Below are 25,026 nucleotides of genomic sequence, written 5' to 3'. Positions count from 1 at the left end.
AAACAAAGCCAGGCGCTGTGGCTCATACCTGTAATCCCAGTCCTTTGGGAGGCCAAGGTGGGCAGATCACCTCAGGTCAGGAGTTCGACACCAGCCTGGCCAACGTGGTGAAATCCCATCTCTACTAAAAAAAAAATAGAAAAATTACCTGGGCGTGGTGGTGGGCGCCTGTAATCCCAGCTACTTGGGAGGCTGACACAGGAGAATTGCTTGAATCTGGGAGACAGAGGTTGCAGTGAGCTGAGACTACACCACTGCACTCCAGCCTGGGTGACAGAGTGAGACTCCATCTCAAAAAATAAAAATAAAAATGTACAAACATCTATCATCTTTAACAACCATCAACAATTTGATAGACTCACTAAAATATTCCAAGTGTGATGACAAATCCAAGCCTATTTATGTGATTTAAATTCAGAAAACTACAGGACATGCTAACTGACTGCAATGAAATGCATTCTGGGCAACAAGTTAAAAATGTGCTCTTTTTTCCTCTGCCAGAGGGTACTTCCTATACAGTAAGTTGAAAGACAAAGGCCCCCAAACCAAAATTTTAGAAAAACATCTGTAGCCTGCAAAAGAAAAATATTTCTGACAGAGAAATCCCTTTACATCTCCATCAACGCTGTAGTTTTGTGGGCCGCTAGGCTGTTTAAACACACTTTCCTTCCTTTCTTTTCTAATTTCTTATTCATTCTTATTTCTATTCTTTTCTCCTATTTTCTTTCCTTATTTCTTGACTTTGTTTCCTATTGCTTTCACCCAGTTCTGTTTCAGGAGGTGAGTATTCCTTCTACGTACATCTGCAGCCAATCAGATTGTTCCTTTATTTTCAGACGGCAACCCTACCAATGACTGATGCTCAGGTTTAATTTTAGAGTCCTCAGGTCTTAAATAATTCATTAATATTGTTTAAAGGCCCATTTACCCTGCCAGAGAGATTGTTAAAGAGATTCTGGGTTCAGTATCAACTCCATATATGATTGTGTGTTTATAAATATGCTTCATGTTTTACTGTGAAATCGTTATGGTACTACACATATAATCACAATTTTCAAATTCTGCTAATATTTCTTTCCAAATATTAAAATGTAATGCTAACAGTTCAAAAGCCATTTAATACATGAAATCTAAGAAAGACGGAAAAAACTAAACTACAAAACTCATGTATAAATTTTTACTGTTAAAGATAGTTTTAGTTTAAGTAAAAACTTCTAATTTGCTTACCACTGTCTTATAAGATACACCTCTAATATATGACGTTACCAAGCCTGTGTGTATATAAATAGATAACTGGGGAAAGGTCAGCAACTTAATTAATAAGGGCTCTATTTATAATTATGCTATCAAAGCTAATCACCAAGTAAGAGCTAAAAACACTAGTGGAAATTCTAAGTCTCATTAACGATGGTGCCAGAAATTTTAATTAAAATAGAACATCTCATTTAAATGATTAGCTTTGATAATTTAAGCATGAATAGAGGTCTAATTTATTAATTTGCTGATCACTGTTAAGATGGTTTATTAAATATCATACATTAATGATCTCTCTGAGAAGCTAGGTCAGAGAAGACAGCAATATTTCTACCTGGTTATACAACACAAGTCATAAGTTATCACCATCTATTTCTAAAGTGACAATAGGCAATAATCAACCAAGATTATAATCTTCAAGATACATCTGAACAATACCTTCCTCTATTTAAAAGAGAACTTGGGGGAGTCACGATGATTAGACAACAATATATTGAAACTAAAATTATCAACTAACTTCAAATCTAGAATTGTTTGAAAGAAAAAATGAAAATGGCTCAAAGCGTCTTTGTTGAAAAACCAACACACAGAACAAGAAATAGTTCAAAGCAGACACATCATCAAAACATGTATGTCATCTCTAAGATGATGTAAGTAAATGTCAATTTACTGAAAGCTGATCAAAATAAGTGACCTACTAGCATTCCATTTTTATCAGAAAGCCATTACAGTATCACCACCACAACACAAAAATGAGCCATTTCACAAGCCAACTCTGAGACTTTTACAAAGACGCTTTCAAAAAGGATTTTCTATCTATTCCTTATGAGCACTTTTAATCAAACTACTCCATAGTGAAGCGTATCTTAAATGGCAAAAGCTTTCCTTTGCACCAGTATCAGCACTGCTACATAATCGTTTTGAGAATTTGTCCCTGAAGATAAAATGACTGAAAAGTATAATGGAAAAAAAAGGTCCCGTTAATAACAAAAACAAAACAAAACCAAAACAAACCACTCTAAGATTATTGGAAATACTCAAGATTTAAATGAAGATCTTACAGATTTTGGAAGAGGAACATTCAAAAAATAAGAAAGAGAGAGAGAGAAAGAAGAGAGAGGCCAGGCGCGGTGGCTCACGCCTGTAATCCCAACACTCTGGGAGGCCGAGGCAGGCGGATCATGAGGTCAAGAGATCGAGACCATGCTGGCTAACATGGTGAAACCCCGTCTCTACTAAAAATACAAAAAAAATTTAGCCAGGCGTGGTGGTGGGCGCCTGTAGTCCCAGCTACTCGGGAGGCTGAGGCAGGAGAATGGTGTGAACCCAGGAGGCGGAGCTTGCAGTGAGCCCAGATAGCAGCGCCACTACACAGCAGTCTGGGTGACAGAGCGAGACTCTGTCTCCAAAAACAACAACAACAAAAAGAAGACAGAAAAGGGAGGGAGGAAAGAAGGAAATAAATTAAATGAGAAGTTTAAAGTATTTGTAAAGATAAAATTTCCCTCAATTTAAGCTACAGGTTTAATGTCATTCAAATAAAAAGCCAAGAAGGGTGTGTAGAGGTGGGACAGAGGAGGAGGAAAGAGTTCATAAAGTTATTCTAAATTTTTTTTAGTAGAAAAACCACAGAATGACCCTCCTCCCCCATCCACCCCATGCCCCACATATAGCAACTGGAAGGAAAAAAGTAATAAGGGAGACTTTACACTACTGGGTTAGAATACCACAAAATCTCAAAAATTAAAACAGTAAAATTCTAGCACAGAAACTTATAGATGAAGAAATACACAAAGTCCAGAAACAGATCACAACATGTAATGAAGAAATGCATCTTACTCAGAGGTTAGATTATTAAATTATCACGCAAAGTGAAAAATCCCACACAGATAAAATTACCTTTGAAAATCCTTAATCATGCCAAAATTACTAAAACTGAACTTCTGGAAGCTCAGAGGTCAAGAATTAACTTCTGTTGTTTGTCTCTGCATTTCATTTTCACTACCCCACCCCTCGGAGTAAGTATGATACAATGCTATTGCAAATAATTTGGAAAGCGACATCTATTTAATGAGAATGTAATACTTCCAAAAAGACAGGAAGACAACTGGCTAAACGTCTGGAGAAAATGTAAACCCTAATCCCAAGCTTACACTGGCATTTAAAATCAAATTGGAGCAATTTATTAATCTATTGGCAATCAGGGATGGTCTACTGCCTGGCTCAGGAGGAGATGGCATTTTGCCCTTTGTTGTCCTCCTCATCCCATCATACCTGTAAGGACCGGGAGTGGGAAAGGATGCAGGCAGTACTGCCGGATCACAGTGTCCAATCTTAGCCAAGTAGCCAAGGACTATGGCTTTTGCTGCATTTGAGGTGGGTAAGGAAAACCCATGGAGTTAAGTCTTAATTACATCTACATGAGAATAGTCTAAAAATTGAAAGTAGCAAAAAATGTTACAGAATGGGACCAAGATCCCAATCAGTGATGATATAGGTGGGCACAGCAATTGCAGGAACAGCAGAGATAAAGTGTTTCAAGTTTCCCCAACAAATAATCTCCCTCCATTAACAGATCATACATTCACATCTATAAATGCTAGGAAAGGCTAAACGTTATAGCAGGTATCTTTGCATAGTGAAATTATAAATAATTTCTCTAACTTCTACATTTTCTATGCTGGCCATGTATTTCATTTGTCACAAGAAAATCAAAATTACTATAAAGAGAAAAAGCAAGTGAAACATAACGTAACCAACCATCTCCATTTAAGTCAACTGTTAACTAACATCCAGATATCATCCCACAAGATTAATCTACTAAGTTTTCTGGGAAAAAAAGAATCCATAATAGGAGGGAAAAGACTTTTTTCTCTGTTGTTAACGTTAAAGAAATTATTTTAAAAGGTTGGAAATAAACAGCAAGCACACATCAATCATTCACTTTGTGAGATGATTCATGCAAAAGCATTTTGAACAAACTAAAGTTACCCTAATACACCGAAAATGTGAAAATCTGCAATATGCTAAAAAAAATTATCTTTGTTAAATAAATTTTTCAGTGTTGTAAGTGAATCATTTGTGAATCTCATGCATCAAAATAAAACTAACCAAATGTTTTTGCAAAAGTAAATTTCACTCTAAGAACCCACTGACCATGAAAGGTACTTATTCACACACACACACACACACACACACACACACACACACACACACAGATAACAGAAATATCAAACATTAAGAGCACCAAGGTACAAAAAACTTAAATTCCAAAATTAAGGCCCATTTAAAAAGATCAATGACTAAAGTAGATTATTCAATATGAACTATTATTTAGTAAAGTACAAACTTCATAAAACCTATAAAACCTTTGGCACACAGTTCCCCCTCATATTATGAACTCGTTTGGCAGGTTAAATAAAAACATCATAAGTGATATCAGCGAGAACGGCAGAGTGAGAAACTCCAAAGTCCAGTCCTCCATAAAAACAGAAAAAAATTGGCAAAAGCTGTAATAATCCATTTTTAGGAACCTAGAAACCTAAGTAAAAGCTTGCAGCAACCAGAAAACAATCAAGAATTAAGCAAGAAGAAGAAATAAAAAGGCATCCAGATTGGAAAGGAAGAATGAAACTATTTTTACTTGTAGATGACATTACCTTCCATATAAAAAAACCTGATATCTACAAAAAAATCTATTAGTTAATAGAGTTCAGCAAGATTGCAGATACATAATCAATATACCATCGTGTTTTAAACACTAGCAATGAACAATCCAAAATGAAATTAAGAAAACAATTCCACTTACGATAGCATGAAAAAGAATAAAATGCTTAGGAATAAATTTAACAAAAGAAGTGCAAGACTTATACTTGGAAAATTACAAAATACTGTCAAAAGAAATTTTAAGAGACCTGAACAAACAGAAAGATGTCCCATGTTCAGGTACTGGAAGACTTAATATTGTTAAGGTGGCAATACTCCCCAAATTAATCTACAGATTTAAAGCAATTCTTTCTTTAAATGTCAGCTGGCTTTTTTTCTGCAGAAATTGGCAAACTGATCCTAAACCTCACATGAGAAAATTCAAGGAACCCAGAATAAACAAAACAATCTTCCAAAAGAACAAAATGTAAGGACTCATACTTCCAATTGCAAAACTTACTACAATACTACAGTGTACAATACAGTGTGGTACTGGCAGAAAGACACACACACAGATAAATGGAATACAATGGAGAATCCAGAAATAAACCCGGCATCTACAGTCAACTGATTTTTGACAATGTTGCCAAGACTATTCAATGCGGGAAAGAAGAGTCTTTTCAAAAACGATGCTGAGAAAACTGGCCACATGCAAAAGAATGAATTTGATACCCACCTCACACAATATACAAAAATTAACTCAAAATGGACCAAAGAACTAAGAACCAAGTGTAAGAGGTAAAACTATAAAAAGAAAATGTAAAAGTAAATCTCTGCAATCTCGGATTAGGCCAGGGTTTCTTGGATATGACACCAAAAGCATAAGCAGCCAAAGAAAAAATTGATAAATTGTAGTTTAGCATCAAAGGACACTATCAAGAAAGTGAAAAGACAACCCACAGAGTGAGAGAAATAATTGCAAATCATATATGAGATTAAGAGTCTGTACCAGAATATATATTTTTAAAACTCTTATATGAATAGACATTTCTCCCCAAAAAAGATACAAATGATCAAGAAGCACATGCAAAGATGTCAACATCATCAGTAATTATGGAAATGCAAATCAAAACTACGAGGGCTGGCTGCGGTGGCTCATGCCTGTAATCCCAGCACTTTGGGAGGCTGAGGATGGATCACCTGAGGTCAGGAGTTTGAGACCAGCCTGGCCAATATCGTGAAACTCCGTCTCTACTAAAAATAAAAATAAAATAAAATAAAATAAAATTAGCTGGGTGTGGTGGTGGGCGCCAGTAGTCCCAGCTACTCAGGAGGCTAAAGCAAGAGAATTGCTTGAACCTAGAAGGCGGAGGTTGCAGTGAGCCAAGATCGCGCCACTGCGCTCCAGTCTGGGTGACAGAGTAAGACTCCGTGTCAAAAACCAAACAAACAAAAACACTACAATGAGATCCTACTACACACCCATTAGGATGGTTATAATTTTTTTACAAAGCAAGTATATAGAGAGATTGGAATCCTCTTACATAGCTGTGGGAATATAAATGTACAGAGAACAAAGTTTGCAATTCCTCAAAAGGTTAAACACAGACTTACTACATCACCCAAGAACTCCACTCCTAGGTTACAGTGTGGATGCACTTCAAAAGCCAGATGTAAAAGGCCACATAATGTATGATTCAATTTTTATGAAATGTCTCCATAGACACAGAAAGTAGACTGGGGATTACTAGGCACTGAGAGTGGGGAAATCGGGGTGTAACTGCTTAACAGTTATGGGGTTTCTTTTATGGGTGATGAAATGTCCTAGAATTAGACAGTAGTGATGACTGTATAACATTGTGAATATACTAAAATCCACCAATTGTACAATTTAAAATGGCTAAAATGGTAAATTTTATTATAAACAGCTAAAACATCACTTAACTGAAAATTACATTACTGCTCAGTTGTAAAACAACTGTTCATTATAATCTGAAAGACTGTCAGATGTGTACCAAATTTTTGTAAAGTATGGTTCCAAAATTCTAGATCCTGACAATACATATATGTAGATAGATACCAATTCATCTTTATTATGCTTCTAACTTACTTTAAGAGCCTAAAATCACAGTAAGTTGTTTTAATGACAGCTATGCAGAATGAACCAATCAATGAATACTGGGACAATTTGAAGAGACTGCCTCTAAATCCCTACACATAAGACACACAGTTTTCCCTATGAATCTTGACTTTTAATTAGCATCTATAGCAGACAACTTGTAAAACGTGAATCAATTATTTCTAATGGCCTCTAGATATCATTCTGAAACTGCCAAAATGAAGCTAATATCAAAAAAGTATTTTCATATATAAAATTAGAAATGTTTATCCCGATTTATGATGTCTCTGTCTGATATGACTACAACCAGCTTTACACATTCTTATCTTTAATCACTGTAAATTTAATGGGATCAGCTAGACATTTTTATAGCCTACACCACACGGTACTGCTTTGGAAGTTTTATAAACTGGAATTACTACGTTTTTCATAGCAATAAAAGTCCATGAAGATGCTCTTTAGAAATATCTAAGTTTATTTTATTTATTTATTTTATTTTATTTTATTTTGAGATGGAGTCTCACTGTCGCCCAGGCTGGCGTGCAGTGACACATCTTGGCTCACTGCAAGCTCCACCTCCCAGGTTCACGCCATTCTCCTGCCTCAGCCTCCTGAGTAGCTGGGACTGCAGGCGCCTGCCACCACGCCCAGCTAATTTTTCCTATTTTTAGTAGAGACGGGGTTTTCACTGTGTTAGCCAGGATGGTCTCGATCTCCTGACCTCGTGATCCACCCACCTCAGCCTCCCAAAGTGCTGGGATTACAGGCCTGAGCTACTGTGCCCAGCAGAAATATCTAAATATTTTAAGATAAAATTCAGTTTACCTCAAAATGCTTAGTTTAGCAGAGTCAATTTTATGTTAAAAATCCGCAAATTCTGATATTTGGGAATCAGAGAACCTCAGTCTAACAAAGCACCAGGCTGAGTGGCAGGAGAAGGAGCACAGAACTTGGAGCTGGCACTGGCTGAAAAGCCAGCATCTTTGGAAAGCTCTCGTTAACAAATGTATAATTAACACATGTAACTTAAATCAAAAAGATGAATCACTAAAAGCCATTTCCTCAGATTAAAAAAAGACAAAGCTCCTTGAATAGAGTCCTCAGATATTCAATATTTTCTTTAAACAGCAATAAAAGACTTTTAAGGGGCTTCATGTTTCAACAGTAGTGTCCATTTTACAAACTCTGAAATACAATAGGAGGGTGGCAATTAAAATAATTCCCAAGAAAGGATTATCTTTAATACACTATTACATTCAATAAGATCTGTGCCTTCCTATCATCAATCAATAAATACTGATATTTTTCACAATCAACTAATAACAAAAGGAAAATAAGAAGACATTTACCTCTTCTAAGCTAGGGAGCGAAGAAGAAGATACTGTTCGAGATGACAATGGGTGAAATGGCTCTTGACCAATAGCATGTTGATGATTCTGTATTTGTACAAAAGGGTTCTGCGGTGGCCTGTGAGGCAATGGAGGTAGGCCATAGGGAAAACCTGGCCCCATTAGGTGATTCTGTTGCAAGTTAGCAAAAGTCCATGCTCCATCAGGTGCCAGGTATTTCAAGGGAGGAGGGGCAAGGTGTTCAGATGGCAATGAGAAAGGTGAGCTGAATATCTGGGGTGGGAGGCGCTGCGGAAATGCTGGGTTGCTGGCTACTTCAATGTCTCTGCTGTTATCATTAAAGTTAGAAAAGTGGCTACTGTGGTCTGTACTGGATGGGGGAGATGGGACTGCTGGTGGGCTTCTAGTCTGTACTTGTCTATATTGCAAAAGTCTTGATTGAGGTGGTGGCATTTCAGCTAGTTCCCGTGTTTCACTTTGATCACGATGAGACAGTTCTCTGATTAAGTCTTGAAACCTACAGGAAAACAATAAAATATGAGGAGAAAACAAAAGGCTCCATCACATTAAGGAAAGCTTAGTCAACTATACATGTATTTTCAACAAACTAAATCATAGTACTAATAACTAGAACTGGCATTAATTCATCTCAGATGTAAGCATTAGCACTCAACAGATGCTGAGATGAAGATATTGAATATGCTCAATTACCTGATTTCTTTCTGTTCCCATTGTATTAAAAACATGTCCTTGTCTCTATATGTCTTTGACAACTGGAAGTTATAAAAGGTCACCATGATGGTGGACCTTGTTCAGAAGGGATTAGGAAACACTTCAGAGCATTCATGTGACACTGGCCATAAAAACAAGCTTACAGTTAGGACCAAACACTCATATATAGCTGGAATTATAGGAACGTAGAATTCTGTGCCACCAGAAAAATAATTAATGATATAATTTTTAGCTTTTAACCACGAATTTACTCCTGTCTTTATTCATTCTTTGCAAGTATTACTACTAAATAAAAAACCCGCTCACAGTGATGGTGTTTCTCCTGCAGAAAAGACCACAAAGCAAAGGAACAAGTTAATTTCCAACCCATAGTAGATCATCCATGCCTAAATTTGTACAAGAGTTACTTCTAAATGAGTTTTCTGTATTTTAGAGCCAATCAAGAGGACTGTGTAGCATGTGCTTAGAAGGCCAGCATCCAATTTCTCTGAGGCAATATTCCAGCTTGAAGCTAAAAGGACTACAGTCAAAAAAGAGAACAGTGAGGGGGTCGCATTCCAGAGGCTATTTTCATTTGGCTGGAATACCTTGAGTATGTGGTCTCCACTTCATCTTCGGCACTGCTGGTGAGCTTCCAGTCTGCCCGCACTGGCGGCTGATGTAATCCCAGGGGCGGCTGAGGAAGATGCTGGAGGTGAGGATGGTGATGGGGTGGGTATGGAACGCTGCCCTGACTGAGAAAGGCATGATGCTCACTCCACTGCTGGAACCGTGCCTGCTGCTGTCTTAATGTTTCCAGAGCGACACTCCCGTGTATACGATCTGCAAAAATATTTGTGAAAATTTTTTTTATGAATTTGGGGTTTCAAGTTCATTATTTAAAGTTTTTACTAACATATTTTCTCCACAAAGACAAAGAAAGAGCTACAAATTCGGTTTTAGTAAGAAATAAATGTTTTCTAAATTTGTCAGAAATCAGTTATGGTGATGATGACAACTTACATAATGATGATCCTGACATCCACTGGATACTATCATACAGCATTTAGAACTAGTTTCTGATTATCACACTAAACGGGGGGTTTTTGCTAGCATTATTTGAAGAAATGATTCAATCTTAACCCAAAATGATACTGTACATACAGTCCATGTCATTTTAAGTAACTAAACTCTGAATTTTCACATCTAGCGATAATAGAACTTACCTAAAGCCTCCCCTATAGGTAATCCTGGGGGGTTCTCATCAATGAAGCTATTCAGATGCGAAGGAAGAATGGGGCCGGGTTGTGTAATGGCTCTCAGAGGACTGTGGCCTTCTTGCAGCATGGGAGGGGGCTGCTGCTCCGAAATCACAGCCTCTGCAGGAGGAGACTGTGGCCGATGAGCAACTGCATTATTAAAAAAAGCATTGTTGGGTCCTGCCTGATATGCAGGAGAAAGCTGTGGAGGCGGCTGCTGAGGCTGCTGATTCAACTGACTTTGCTGCTGGACTACCTGATTTGGCTGAGGTGGCATCTGATTTGGTTGTTCAGGCAAATTATTCTGCTGCTGATTTAACAAGGTGTGCTGCTGTGGAATTGGAAAGGGTGGTCTTGGTAGCTGGGGAAGGGGATGAAAATGGCGATTAGGGATTGCATACTGTGCATGGGGAGCAGGAAGGGGAAGATTTATGTGTCTTGGGTTGAGATTATCTTTGCGAGGAAATTTGGTACTGGGATAAGCAACACTAGGACGTGATTCAGGACTTCTGTTCTGTGGATTTGATTCCAAATCAACCTAGAAAAAAATAAGAAGCCTTTTTTAACTGCAGAATATTCGAATTCAGTTGCTCTCCACCTTTTCCCAACCCTAACACATCTAAAGGATATGATACATTGACATCTTCCAGCAGGAGAGCTGAGTGCTCAATTATTTACTTCCTCACAATTAAATAAAGGAAAATTTTTTTAAATTTAAAAAGATGACACAGAAAACAGCATATTAAATGTGAGTCATAAGAAAACATACTGCCATTTTATTAGCATATCTACTTTAATTCCTTTCAGGGCATTATTTTTAATTTCACACTTTCTTCCTTAGAAAGATGGTCATTTATTTCATTCTGATATAAATCATTAAAATGTGTTTTCCTTCTGATTTTATGGTGGTTTTTTTTTTTTTTTCTTGGAGACAGAGTCTCACTTTGTCTCCCAGGCTGGAGTGCAGTGGCACCATCGTGGCTCACTGCAATCTCTGCCTCCTGGATTCAAGCAATTCTCCTGCCTCAGCCTCCCAAGTAGCTGGGATTACAGGCATGCGCCACTACACCCAACTAATTTTTGTATTTTTAGTAGAGATGGAGTTTCACCAAGTTGGCCAGGCCTGGGCTCAAACTCCTGACTTCAGGTGATCTGCCTGCCTCGGCCTCCCAAAGTGCTAGGATTACAGGCATGAGCCACTGCACCCAGACTGGTTTTATTGTTTTTATACATCTATTTCCTTAAAAATATCTATGTTAATAAAAAGATGCATCTCAATTTAAACAACTTTGAAATGAACAAACAAGTACTATACCACTTTTGTATATAACTAGTTTGGTTGTCAATTTTTCCATTACATATTGACATTCTTTCTTTAACATTTATTGTGGCCAAACAATACACTGTGCCTGGTGTTGGAAATTAAAAATAGGCAATAATAAGACAGCCTAGCCATCAAGAGCCTAGTGCAGGGGTCTATATACCATGCCCCCACTCCAATGCCATTTCCAGCTCACCAGATTTTGTAAATAAGGTTTTCCTGGAACACAGCCACATTCATTTGTTTACATATTGTCTGTAGCTGCTTGTGCATTGTAAGGATAGAGCAGAGCAGCTACAACAGAGACCATGTGGTCCCCAAGGCTAAGATTTACTGTCTGGCTTTTTACAGAAGAAGGTTGCTGACCCCTGGCCTAGAGTCCAGTAGAAGATAACAATATGTAAACATATCACTAGAGGTACTATAAGAGGATGCAACTGTAGTGCCTGAGAAAATTAAGGAAGGTTTCACAGAGGTCAAGACATTTGAGTTGAATCTTACAAAAAGAGGTGGAATATTCCGAGGAGGGAAGGACATTCCAGGTAAAGGTAACAGTTTATGCAAAGGTTGAAGAAAGGAAAAGTCTGGCAGATTTGGAGAGCATGGGAAGTTTTGTATACGCAGAGCTATAACTTCACTTGTTTATATATTAGTTTTCCCTTTTTAACATCAGAGGAAACTACAAGAGCCCAATCACATGAGACCCCGAATTATTCAATTCTGAGTGACTGTTTTTTAATTCCATAAACTGGTAACTACAAAAGGTTTTTAAGCTGGGGAGTGTTGCCATCCTTCTGAAATGTAAGTTTGATCATAAGTGATGACAATGTGAAAAATAAAATATAAGATGGAAAGCGACGATTTTCTTTTTCCAGCTCTCTCAAAACACTCCATGCATTGCTTGGAGTGTAAATAAATTTGGCACGTCAATCTCCTTACAAGTTTCACTGATGAGCTAGTGACTGAGGATTGCAGAGCACTTGCCTCACCCAAGGCTCTTGAATTAGACACAGAACTGACCACTCCCAAAAAACAGAACAAGCAGCTTATTCCTGAACTGCAATTGGGGTACATTTGGTGACCAACCTGTTGCAACAAATGGTCGCGATGCAAATTGTGTGCCAATTGCATCCTCATCTCTAATCTAGCGCAAATGGATTGCCATTAAATTTGGCCAATTTTAGGCCCTTAAAATTACTTAGTATATACAAATTATCTAGAAAAAGAAGTGAGAAGCATGACAATTCTATTTCAGTCTTCCCAAGAATGCAATAGCTGCTCTTCAGATGTCTCAGAACCTGATTAAGGTTCTTCATAAACAAACATTTTCCTCCATAAATCTCCATCCTTTCAATGACTAAAATTATATTCACCTGGGATATACTTTTTTTCCAGAAGATATTGTTGATATGCATACTCTGGTCACATGAGGGAGGTCATAATCAGATGTCAAGGTTGTTTATGAATAAGCTGCTATCTTAATTGTCTCTATCACTTCTGACCTTGACATAGAAAGCAAGCTAGGTCTGTGTCTCAGAAATTTAGATCAGGACTGTGCTACTCTATAATACTACAATCGGCTCCCTAAGCAAGGTAGAGGACAGTAAGGGCTGAATAAGCCTGCATCTGCTACTATCAGAATCAGATTCTCCTCTATCATTTTCCTCTTAATACTGAGGAGGCACTGAGTCGAAAGAGCCAGGACTAGTTCTTTTATTTTTCCTGGGCCCCAAGACAAAGCATCAGGGTGGGAGAGAAAACGAAACATGTTTTCAGGTTACCTAGCTCTCTAACAGGGAGAATTCTAACAGAAATTTTAAAACGAGGACATGAGAGACACTTAGCTATCTTGGCTTCAGTTGCTCTGAGAGCATCTAAGACTCGTGTGATTGGTTTCGTCCCAAAGCTGCCTCTGACTATATGTGTTGCTGGTGCAGGTGCACCAGTTTGACATGCCCCTCATTCTCTCTCTGCACCACTTCCCAAACACATACCACTTCTGCTTTCACTGCAGCCCCCGCTTATCTATCAGGAGGTTCCCTTGGCTGCCTCATTTGTACTGCAGCCCCTCCAGAAGGTACTGAATCCTTCCAGATATAGAAGCTGTGAGTAAAGAGATGCTTATGTGATATAAGTAAATGAAGAAAGAGAATAGCTGCTTAAATAAAACTAGGCTGAGGTTGGAGATACAGATTTGGAAGTCGGTATCATGAAGTGGATACTTAAAATTATGGTTCGGACTGGTTTATAGTAAGAAACCATAGAATGCAAGACAGGTGGGACAAAGACAGAACTCTGGGAAATCCCAACTTAGGGACTAGGGACAGATGTTGGAGGAGGCTGAGCAGGAACTTTTTAAAAAAGAAGTCATGTTAGAGAGACTGTGAAAAGTAAAAATGTGTCAAACAAAACAAAAGAAACAAGATGGTCAAAGACAGAAGTAGAAAATAGTGCCTAATACCAAGAAAAGCCAAGTAAGAATACATTTGAAGTATGTTCGTAAGAGCACAATAGTTTCAGTGAAATGTAGACTTTGTGGGTTAAAGAGCAAATAATAGGTGAGGAAGAAAGGAGAAATGAGGCAGTAGCTATAAAGGAGATGAAGGTTAAAGAAATTATCTTTTTAAAAAAGTCTATCAAGTAATTTGCTTACTTTAGGCTAAAAGAGATCTAAATATGCTATAGGCTAACAGGGAAGAACCAACAACTAGAAAGAATGGAAAGATAAATGAGGAGAAGGGCCAAGGTCTATGTGGTACCTGAAGAGGAGAGATTAATCTTTTTTTTTTTTTTTTTTTTTCTTTTTTTTGAGAAAGGAGTCTCACTCTTTGTCGCCCAGGCTGGAGTGCAGTGGCACGATCTCAGCGTCACTGCCAAGCTCCGCCCTCCCGGGGTTCACGGCCATTCTCCTGCCCTCAGCCCCTCCTTGAGGTGGGCTGGACTACAGGCTCCCGGCCGCACCACGCCCGCCACCACGCCCAACTATTTTTTTTGCATTTTAGTAGAGACGGGGTTTCACCTTGTTAGCCAGGGTAGTCTTGATCTCCTGACCTAGTGATCCATCCGCCTTGGCCTCCCAAAGTGCTGGGATTATAGGCGTGAGCCACCACGCCTGAGCCACCACGCCCAGCAGAGGAAAGATTAATCTTAAAAGGAACTCTTCCTCTGAGACTGGTGATCAGGAATAAGAGTGCTCAGGGATATGGTAAAAGTGCTAAATTTAAGGTTACAAATTAACAAGAGAAAATCCTGATGAGGTAAGTCTGAGACAAGCCATCCAATAGGATAACAGAATGTGGAAGGTAATCAGGCTTGAGAAGAGTCACTGAGACAACTGGGCAAAGGAAGTGAGATATGTGTGAAAGAAATGAAGGAGAGCCCTGAGGGTTCCATTCAGATTAGAAAACAAGAGCTTCCAGTGGCGCTAATTCAACCAGTGACTTGATTTTCTCTAAGTAGCTTATAAGCACAGAAGCAGAGAAAACAGATGAATGGACAGATAAAGAATTAAGGGCTTAGTGGGTATGATGAGAGAATAAGGTGAGGGACCTGAGGAAGTCTTCCTGTCTCCGAGGAAGAAGTCTTCCTTCTTCACGATAATGACACACTTGTAATAACACACCTGTAGCTCGGTCTTCATTTACTACCTTATCATAGAAAATCTCTAAAATCAACTTTAACACTGAATAATAGAATTTGAGAAAAGTATACTGATACATGAAATAGCACAGCCAAAGAAGAGATCAAGAAAGAGAGGGCAATATGGCTCACTATATCCCTGTGAAAAAATAAACATAAAGGATAAGGGTACAAATGGAGGTATTTTTCTTTAAAACATCAAGATTCCAAGATGACCAATCAGACTAAATCCACTAGGACAATGCAGTCACTAAGCAGCATACCTGTTTTGGTTCTGTTGGCTTTTTCTCTGGTGTTCGAATCTTATTAATTTCAGGTCCGGAATTATTTGTATCACTTTTACCTAAGAAAATATTTAAAAATCCTTATAAGTTTTCTCCAGTGGATATGACATTTCCAAGGCTTATCCAATATTAGAGAAAGAGGCAGAATACTTTAAACACTTTTCACCTATTATGATCAGTGGATGACCACTTGGGTTTTGTTCTTAAATTGTCAGTCATAGTTTCTCTGCAAGAAAGAAAACTTATAAATGAAGCAAACTTCATTGACAAGACAAAGCCTAATAAGGGAATAACCTCAAAGCATCAAATAATCCCAAAGGAAACTACCCAGTCTCCAGGAATTACAGCCTCATTTGCTTAAACTAGATGTATTAAAGGCCTTGGCATTCTTGCCTATTTATAAAGGTTCAATGCTTTGGTCACTTATAAATGCAATTAAGCAAAAATCTAATTAACGCCTCAATCCAATTTAGTAAAGGAATCTAAACGTAAGAAAGACATTCAGAAAGGAATGTGGTTATACTGTTTAAAAGTAATAGATATCAAACTGAGTATAAGTGGGTGATAAATAGTAGAGGAGGCAAAATTAAGGTTTTAAAAAAGCACAGTTATAATAGACAATTCATACATGGGAAAGGGTTTTAATTTACAAAAGAATTAACCACTGGATAGTTTAAGTTCCTTGAAGGAATCCTTGATTTAGGTTCTTGTTCAGAAACATTCTTTTTAGAATGCCACTGGAACTTTGTAAAATGAATTATCACTCCAGAATTACCTTACCATTAAGCTTCAAGAAATGAAAACTACAGTATCTGAGACAAAGAATACACTGAATGGAATTACCAGCAGAACAGACACTACAGAAGAAAAATCTGGCAAATTTGAAGGCACAGGAATAGAAATTATCCAAAATTAAACATAAAGAGAAAAAAATTTTTTAAAAAGTAGCACCCATAAACTGTGCAAAAACTTTAAGCATCCCAATATATGGGTAATTAGAATCTCTGCAGAACAGTGGTAGGCGCAACACAGAAAAAAATATCCGAAAAGATATAAAGGTTAAAAATTTACAAACTTGATAAAAACTATAAACTCAAAGATCTGAGAAACTCAACAAACCTTGAACACAAGAAACAGGAAGAAAACCACATCAAGGCATGTCATAATCAAACTGATAAAACCAGTATAAAAAGAAAATGTATAAAGCAGCTAGGGAGAAAAAGACTTGTTACATACAGAAAAACAAGAATAACGATGGCATCAGATTTCTCACTGGAAAAAAAGCAAGTGAGAAAATGGTAGAACACCACCATTAAAGTACCAAATGATAAAAACTGCCAACCAAGAATTCTCTACCCTACAAAAACATCTTTTAAAATGAAAGCGAAATAAAGGCATGTTCAGGCATACAAAAGCTGAAAGAACTCATCATCAGCAGACCTGCACTGTAAGAAATGCACTAGAAGTCTTTCAGGCAGAAGAAAACTTGTATCAGCTGGAAACATCAATATACAGAAAGAAAAATTACTAGAAATGGTAACACATGGGTAAATACTTAAGATTATTTTTCTTATGATTTAAAACTCTTTTACTTGGCTGTTTAAACAAAGATAACAATAATGTTTTGGGGACTTATATGTAAAAGTAAAATACATAACAATAGCATGCAGGCCAGGACAGAAAAAACAGCATACTTTAAGCTTCCTTTACTGTGAATGAAGTGGTAAAATATAAATTGGAAAGTAGTCTGTGAAGATTAAAGATTTATACTATAAACCCTAAAGCAACTAGCAAAATAATAAAACAGAGTTGTCACTGTTAAGCCAATGGAGACAAAAAGGAGTCATTAAAAAAAAAAATACTCTCCCAATCCAGAAGAGGGTGGAATAAAAGGAAAAGGGGGAAAAATCAATTGGACAAATTGAAAACAAATAGCAAGATGATAGAATCAAATTTAACTATATCAACAATCACACTAAATGCAAACAGTCTAAATACCCCAATTAAAAGGCAGAGATTGTCACATTAGATTTTAAAAAATCAAGAGCCACCTATATGTTATCTAAAATAAACAAACATTAAATATAAAGACACAAACAGATTAAAAGGTAAAAATATACATACACATACACACATACACACACACCATGCTATCACTTGATAAGAGGAAGTTGAAGAGGCTACACTGATATTACGCAAAGTAGATCTCAAACCAGAGAATATTTTCAGGGACACAGAAGGTCATTCCACAATGATAAATGAGTTAATTAATCAAGAGCACACAATCCTAAACATTTATCTTCTAATAATAGAACTTCAAAATTCATTCAGAACTGATAGAACTTAGAAACCTGAAAATTGAAAATTAGACAAATAGTAATTATATTGGGAGATTTCAATATCCCTCCTCAGTAATTGATGGAAAGAGTATGGAATCAGCAAGGATACAATGGACCTGAACAACTCTACCAACCAACTTGACCTGATTAACATTTTTTTTTCTTTTTTCAAATAGAGTTTCGCTCTTGTTGCCCAGGCTGGAGGCAATGGCACGATCTTGGCTCACTGCAATCTCCAGCTCCTGCGTTCAAGCAATTCTTCTGCCTCAGCCTCCCGAGTAGCTGGGATTACAGACGTGCGCCACCACATCCGGCTAATATTGTATTTTTAGTAGAGATGGGTTTCACCATGTTAGCCAGGCTGGTCTCAAATTCCTGACCTCAGGTGATCCGCCCACCTCAGCCTCCCAAAGGGCTGGGATTACAGGCATGAGTCACCATGCCCGGCCCCCGATTAACATTTACAGAGCAATCTATTCTTTTCAAGTACACACTGAACATTTACCAAAATAAACCATATTCTGGGCTGTGAAACAAATCTCATTCAAAAGCATTCAAGTCATACAAAATATGTTCTCTTAACACAATGGAATTAAAGTACAAATCAGTAACTGAAAAATTTCTTGAAAATCACCAATAATCAGCAACTAAAACACCTTTCTAAATAATCCATGGGTAGGATTTCAAGAAAAATTAGGAAATATACTGAACTAAATGAAAATAAAAATACAACATACTGGTATTTGTGGAACATATTGCTGAAGAAGAAAATTATAAATTAAATACTTACATTCATTTAAGCTTTCACTTTAACAAAATATGTGCAAAGACTGTATATACCGAAACCCTTTTTTTTTTTTTTTTTTGAGACAGTCTTGCTCTGTCACCCAGGCTGGAGTGCAGTGGCACGATCTCGGCTCACTGCAACCTCTGCCTCCCAGGTTCAAGCGATTCTCCTGCCTCAGCCTCTCAAGTACCTGGGATTACAGGCGTGCACCACCACGCCCGGATCATTTTTATATTTTTAGTACAGACAGGGTTTCTCCATGTTGGCCACGCCTGGTCTCTCTAACTCCTGATTTCAGGTAATCCGCCCACCTTTGCCTCCCAAATGCTGGAATTACAGGCATGAGCCACTGTGCTCAGCCTGAAAACGTTTTTTAATGCTGAAAAAAAATAAAGACCTAACAGAAAAAAATGGAGAGACATATACTCTGTTCAAAGATCAGAAGAATCAGTATGTTAAGATGTTAATTCTCCCCAAAGTGACCTAAAGATTAAACATAATGCCAATCCAAATCCCAGAAAGCTTTTTAGTAGGAATTGACAAGCTGATTCTAAAATATATAAAAATGCAAAAGACCTGGAATAGACAATTTTGAAAAAGAACAACGTTGGAGGACTTACACCTGATTTAAAGACTTTTACAAAGCTGTAATAATCAAGACAGCATATTTGGTGTAAACATAAACATACGCATTAATAAAAAGGATCCACATATAGGATCAACAGATTTTCAACAAAGGTTCCAAGGCAGTTCAATGAAGGAAGGACAGAATTTTCAACAAATAGTGCTGGAATCACTGAACATACACATGCAAAACCAAAACAAAATAACAACAACAAAATCTCAGTCCTTACCCTTACACTATATATAAAATTTAACTCAAAATGGACCTAATTAATGTAAAAGCTAAAAACTATAAAACTTCTAGAAGAAAATATAAAAGAAGATCTTGAGTTAGATATATTTAAGACACAACACCCAAAACATGATCCACAGAAGAAAAAAATGGATACAATGGACTTCAACAAAAATAAAAGCTGCTGCTCTTTGAAAGATACTGTTAAGAAAATGAAAGCTAGACACAGTGGCATGTGCCTGTAGTCCCAGATACTCAGGAGGCTGAGGTGAGAGAATCGCTTGAGCCCAGGAGTTCAAGGTCAGACTGGGCAACATAGCAAGACTGTCTTTAAAAGGCCAAAAAAAAAAAAAAAGCGCAAGCCATATCCTGGGAGAAAATATTTTCTAAATATATATCTCATTAAAGATTAGTAAACAGAATGCATAAAGAACTCTTAAAACTGAAGACAATCAACCCAATAAAAAAGTGGGCAATAGACATAAATAGAGGTTTCATCAAACAAGATACACACATGGCAAATAAGCACAATAAAAAGATACTCAACATCACTCATTATTAGGGACATGCAAACATGTAAATTAATACCACAATGAGATATGATCAGACATCCACTAACAAGAGTACAATTTAAAAAAAAAGACTGACCATAGCACGTGCAAATGAGAACATGAGACAACTGGAAATCTCATACATTACTAGTAGAAATGAAAAATGGTTCAGCTACTTTTGAAAAATAATATGGCAGTTTCTTATAAAGTTAAATATATATTTATAATATGCCCAGCAATCTCACTCCTAGGTATTTACCCAAGGGAAATAAAAACACATGTTCACACATATGTTCACAGCAGCTCTATTCATAAGGGCCAAAAATTAGACACAACTAATATGTGCATCAACTGAGGGATGAATAAACATATTGCAGTACATCCATACAACAGAATACTAACAGTAAAAAGGAACAAACAACTGAAACATATAATCTGGGGGAATAGCAAAAGCATTAAGCTAAGTGAACAATGCTGCACACAAAAAATTATATATTACAGAATTCCATTTTTATGACATACTAGAGAGTATGGGACAAAAGTCAGATCAGCGGTTGCTCAGGGCTGGGGGTTGGAGGATGGGACTGCAAAGGGTGGGAAGAAGCTTTTTGTAAATATGTAAATATCTTGTATCTTGATTTTGGTGGAAGTTAACAACTCTGGATATTTGTTAAAACTCATCAATGTACGTTTTAAAAGGATGAATTTTACTGTATTTAACTCATACCTCAATAAACTTGAATAAAAAATATGGTAAGTTTTCCTTGAAATTCTAGCAGATTTGTAGTAAAAATAACCTTTTATCAACAATCCCACAACATTAATGCGTAGTATACCACAAAAATATTTCGAGTTAACAAAAATGTTTAACAGGAGGACCTTCCATCTCAATTTTAAATGACTACCACTTTAAAGTACTCTAAATATTCAAATTTAATATTTTTTTTCAGAAACTCAGTGACACCAATCGTAAGTGGTAGGATTTAACCTAAAGGACACTCTGAGGTTACATCTCAATTTTGTATCTGTGTACATAATTTGTATCTTCTGGACAGTGGATCCAAAGTTTATATATTAGATTCTCTCTCTTTTCTTTTTTTTTTCCTTTTTTGAGACTTGCTCTGTCGCCCAGGCTGGAGTGCAGTGGTGCGATCTTAGCTCACTGCAAGCTCCGCCACCCAGGTTCACACCATTCTCCTGCCTCAGTCTCCTGAGTAGCTGGGACTACAGGCGCCCGCCACCATGCCCAGCTAATTTTTTTGTATTTTTAGTAGAGATGGGGTTTCACCATGTTAGCCAGGATGGTCTTAGTCTCCTGACCTCGTGATCTGCCCGCCTCAGCCTCCCAAAGTGCTGGTAGATTCTCTCTCAAAGAGTTCTATAATCCATGAGAAAGTTAAAAATCATACTATTAAAGGAACTTTCTATGTGGCTAAAACTTTACATGTCATCAGTTTAGGAACAGGAGAACAACGAAGTACAACTTACCATTTCGATTTTGCTCATGTTGATCCTTCTCCTGATGCTGATTTTGTGGCTGGCCTATGCTGACAGGTGGGTGATGTCCAAGACCATAAGGAATAGGAGATCCTCGTCCATGTGTCTGTAATAGGTTCATGTTATAGGCCATTGCTGCCTGATGTGTAATAATTCGAGGATCAACTGCAAACCTACCCTGGTATCCTGTCCATGGTACCTAGGTTATTAAAAAATAAAATACATGCATTAAGTATATTTTGGAAGACAAACTACTAGAGTGCTGCTGATTAGGAAAAAGCAAACATACAAAGACATACATATGTGCACACACACACACAGATGTTAATTTTTTCAAAATATATAACTACAAAGTTGATGCTAATAGTAACAACTGTGTCTTAACTGGCTAAAAAACAGCTCCCTGAACCTTTAGTATGTAATGGAAAACAGATCATTTTTCAGATTAGGAAGAAACTGAGGGTTTAAAATTGGTAATTATTCCTTGAGGCATTAAATCATTTTATAGTGTTTACTTATTTCTCCTCCACAGGAATGTATACATGTCAGATTACCATAAAAATTATCTTATAAAGTCATAATTGCATAGAAACATAGTTTAATAGACAGGGGAAAAGTTAAGGAAGAACTTAGCCTAAGGAGTCTCAACTCAGAAAATTTGGTATTCCAACTTAAGATGAGTAACCACATCATTTAATGTTCATCTATTATAGGTAAAATTCAAATGGGTCATTACTTTTTAATCTGTGCTTTTAATTCAACTCTATCTTAAAATACAAAAACAGAAAACTTGCTTAAGTGTGTCTAGATATATAATCTCTGCATATTAACATAAAAGGAATAAATACAATGACATCTTAGCTACTGCTCCTATTAGTTTATTATAACTGTTAAATGTAAACTCTCAGAAATCTTACAAAATAGAAGCCTCTTTAACCTAGTAAAGTGAATTATAAATCCTAAGGGACTTACTATTTAAAGCAGATCATGTACAATGTTGCCAGGCTGTCTGGAGAAATAACTGTGCTAAAATCCAAAGTCTGAAGTCTATGGGGAGTGGGCATGAATTACGTATTTCTCATTTACAGTCATTCTCCTTGGCTGTCAGATTGTGAACTATCCTGACCAACATGGTGAGAAATGTTTGCAGCTAAGCATTTTCCCATTCTGGAGTGTTGCCAAAAACCTTTGGCAATGATCATCTCAGCCTGAAATTACAGTGCTTGACTTAAATGAAAGAAATTGTTTCCTAGGCTAAAACTCCTGAATCGAAAATACTCACATCAGCAAATTAACAAAATATTCAAAAATTCTAAAGAAAGTGAAAATGGGTTTATATACAAGACGGAAGGCCTCTAAAATCTATAGTCTTACAAAGAATAACGTTTTAAGTAGTAATTAAGATTTCATAAGATGTGGAATTTCTCAAATCAATTTAGATCCAAGTGAACTATACTAATCCAAGCCTCTCTGTGTCCTGTATTTCTTGGGAACAGTTTTGACTTATACAAAATAAAAGATAAAATGAAAACACTACTTTACAAAACGAGAACAATTCATTAGCTCCATTAACTTTTAGCTCAATTTTCTTCAATGAAATATTTTAAAAGATTACAAAGGTGGCCGGGCGCAATGGCTCATGCCTGTAATCCCAGTACTTTGGGAGGCCAAGGCGGGTGGATTACCTGAGATCAGGAGTTTGAGACCAGCCTGACCAACATGGTGAAATCCTGTCTGTACCAATACAAAAAATTAGCCAGGCATGATGGTGCATGCCTGTAATCCCAGCTACCTAGGAGGCTGAGGCAGGAGAATCGCTTGAACCCAGGAGGCGAAGGTTGCAGTGAGTCAAGATTGCACCATTGCACTCCAGCCTGAGCAACAAGAACAAAACTTCATCTCAAAAAAACAAAACAAAACAAAAAATTACAAGGTTTCTAAGTTGAAATATAATTTCTTCATAGTCACTAGTAACCTAATAACGAATTGTAAGCAACAATTCACAATTTGAAGGTTAGAGGCAACATTTGCTTTAAAAGAAGCTTAGGAGCACTGAAAATTTTTTTTAAAAAAGAAGTTGGTAGAATACTATTTGGAATTAGCACCATTTTAGTGAAACCTATTTTACTTGATTCAATAGAAAGTATTTCGAATGTCCACTTACAGGTAAAGGCACCGACATAACTACATTCCCTCCATAGACAGCAGGTACATAAAGAATACTTGTCCCGGTGTGAGGATCTATTCTTTGAACAGGGCTTGGAGATTTTCCCAAATTTGGGTGAGGTCCAAGAGGGGGTGGAGGAGTATATGCTCTAATAGGATTGCCAATGAGTACGGAAGGATTGGGCTGAACTGAAAATAAACAGAAAAGGATGCACTCAATAGCTGTACATAGTCATCTAGAAAAAATAATTTAAATCATTCAGCAGCAAAATATATTTCCCAGATTTGCCTAAGGTATCTTATCATCAAAGAATTATCAGTGTGGAAAAGTAAAGCATATTACAAAAAAGAAAAAAGAAACTTTTATAATGCTTCCTAAAATTAACTTGAATTATACAAAGCATTCCTTGTATAAACTAGCATAATTTCAAATATTTTCTGAGGAACTCAGGATGTGTCTTTCAAGAGAGAAAGCTATGCACACATTCCTAGTAAACAGTCTTCTGTCTAAAAAAGTATACAACTATTCAGAATAAAGTTTTGACTGGCAATTGTAACAGAACCACATGCAATATGAAAGTTAAGGAATTATTATTTTAAAAGTACAACTATGCAATATTTAAAATCATTTAAGTAAATTTTTTACCTTGAAACTTTTATGACCTGACATGTGTAGAATATAATTATTTTCTGAAAACTTATGTTGCATAAAAGGCTTAAATGTTTTTCCTCAAAACCTCTGGATATGTACATGAACACCTACAAAATCACCTCTTTTCAGAAATAACATATCAATGCACTGATAAAACCCTAAGTGTTGAATAAAAGAATTAAGAGAGGTTCCAAAGTGACTGCGTGTGTGCGTGTGCGTGTGTGTGTTTGTCAGAGAGAGAGAGAGGGAAAGAGAGAGAAACCATCTCCCCATTCTCCTCTTTCTTGTGGTGAAATTTGGGGAAAATCTCTTACATCATAAAAGCAAGTTTTGTAAGGTAATTTTCCACTTACCAATTCCATCATTCTGGAAGTGATCATTCTGGGTATGATGAAGACTTTTCCCCTTTAAAGAAAAACACAAATTTATAATAATTTAAGCATGTTTAATATTAGAAAACAATAACCATTTTCCTAATCATAAGTAAATTAATGTATACATCAATCATTAAAATTTTAAAACTGTGAGTCTATAATTAATAACCATTAGACTGCTTTGAGCCAATTTTCTTTTTAAACATTAGGTCACAGCCATCTC

The 25,026-nt window shown here is 36.8% G+C and overlaps 1 protein-coding gene across 3 annotated transcripts in view; it reads right to left on the bottom strand.

The window, feature by feature from the left end:
* Nucleotides 1–25,026, bottom strand: part of HELZ (helicase with zinc finger) — a 173,917-nt gene that overhangs the window by 20,487 nt on the left and 128,404 nt on the right. For all 3 annotated transcript variants that reach the window (XM_017855843.1, XM_017855841.1, XM_017855842.1), the window contains 7 exons: nucleotides 24,783–24,834; nucleotides 23,776–23,966; nucleotides 21,603–21,810; nucleotides 15,561–15,640; nucleotides 10,305–10,875; nucleotides 9,687–9,921; nucleotides 8,368–8,884 (listed from right to left, as the gene is read on the bottom strand). In XM_017855843.1, the coding sequence (XP_017711332.1) occupies nucleotides 8,368–8,884; nucleotides 9,687–9,921; nucleotides 10,305–10,875; nucleotides 15,561–15,640; nucleotides 21,603–21,810; nucleotides 23,776–23,966; nucleotides 24,783–24,834 (1,854 nt within the window). The remainder of the gene's footprint in view (nucleotides 1–8,367; nucleotides 8,885–9,686; nucleotides 9,922–10,304; nucleotides 10,876–15,560; nucleotides 15,641–21,602; nucleotides 21,811–23,775; nucleotides 23,967–24,782; nucleotides 24,835–25,026) is intronic.

The sequence above is a fragment of the Rhinopithecus bieti genome, unplaced genomic scaffold (genome assembly GCF_001698545.2).
Source record: "Rhinopithecus bieti isolate Rb0 unplaced genomic scaffold, ASM169854v2 scaffold_39870, whole genome shotgun sequence".
NCBI lineage: Eukaryota > Metazoa > Chordata > Mammalia > Primates > Cercopithecidae > Rhinopithecus > Rhinopithecus bieti.
This window is presented reverse-complemented; position numbering and strand designations above follow the sequence as displayed.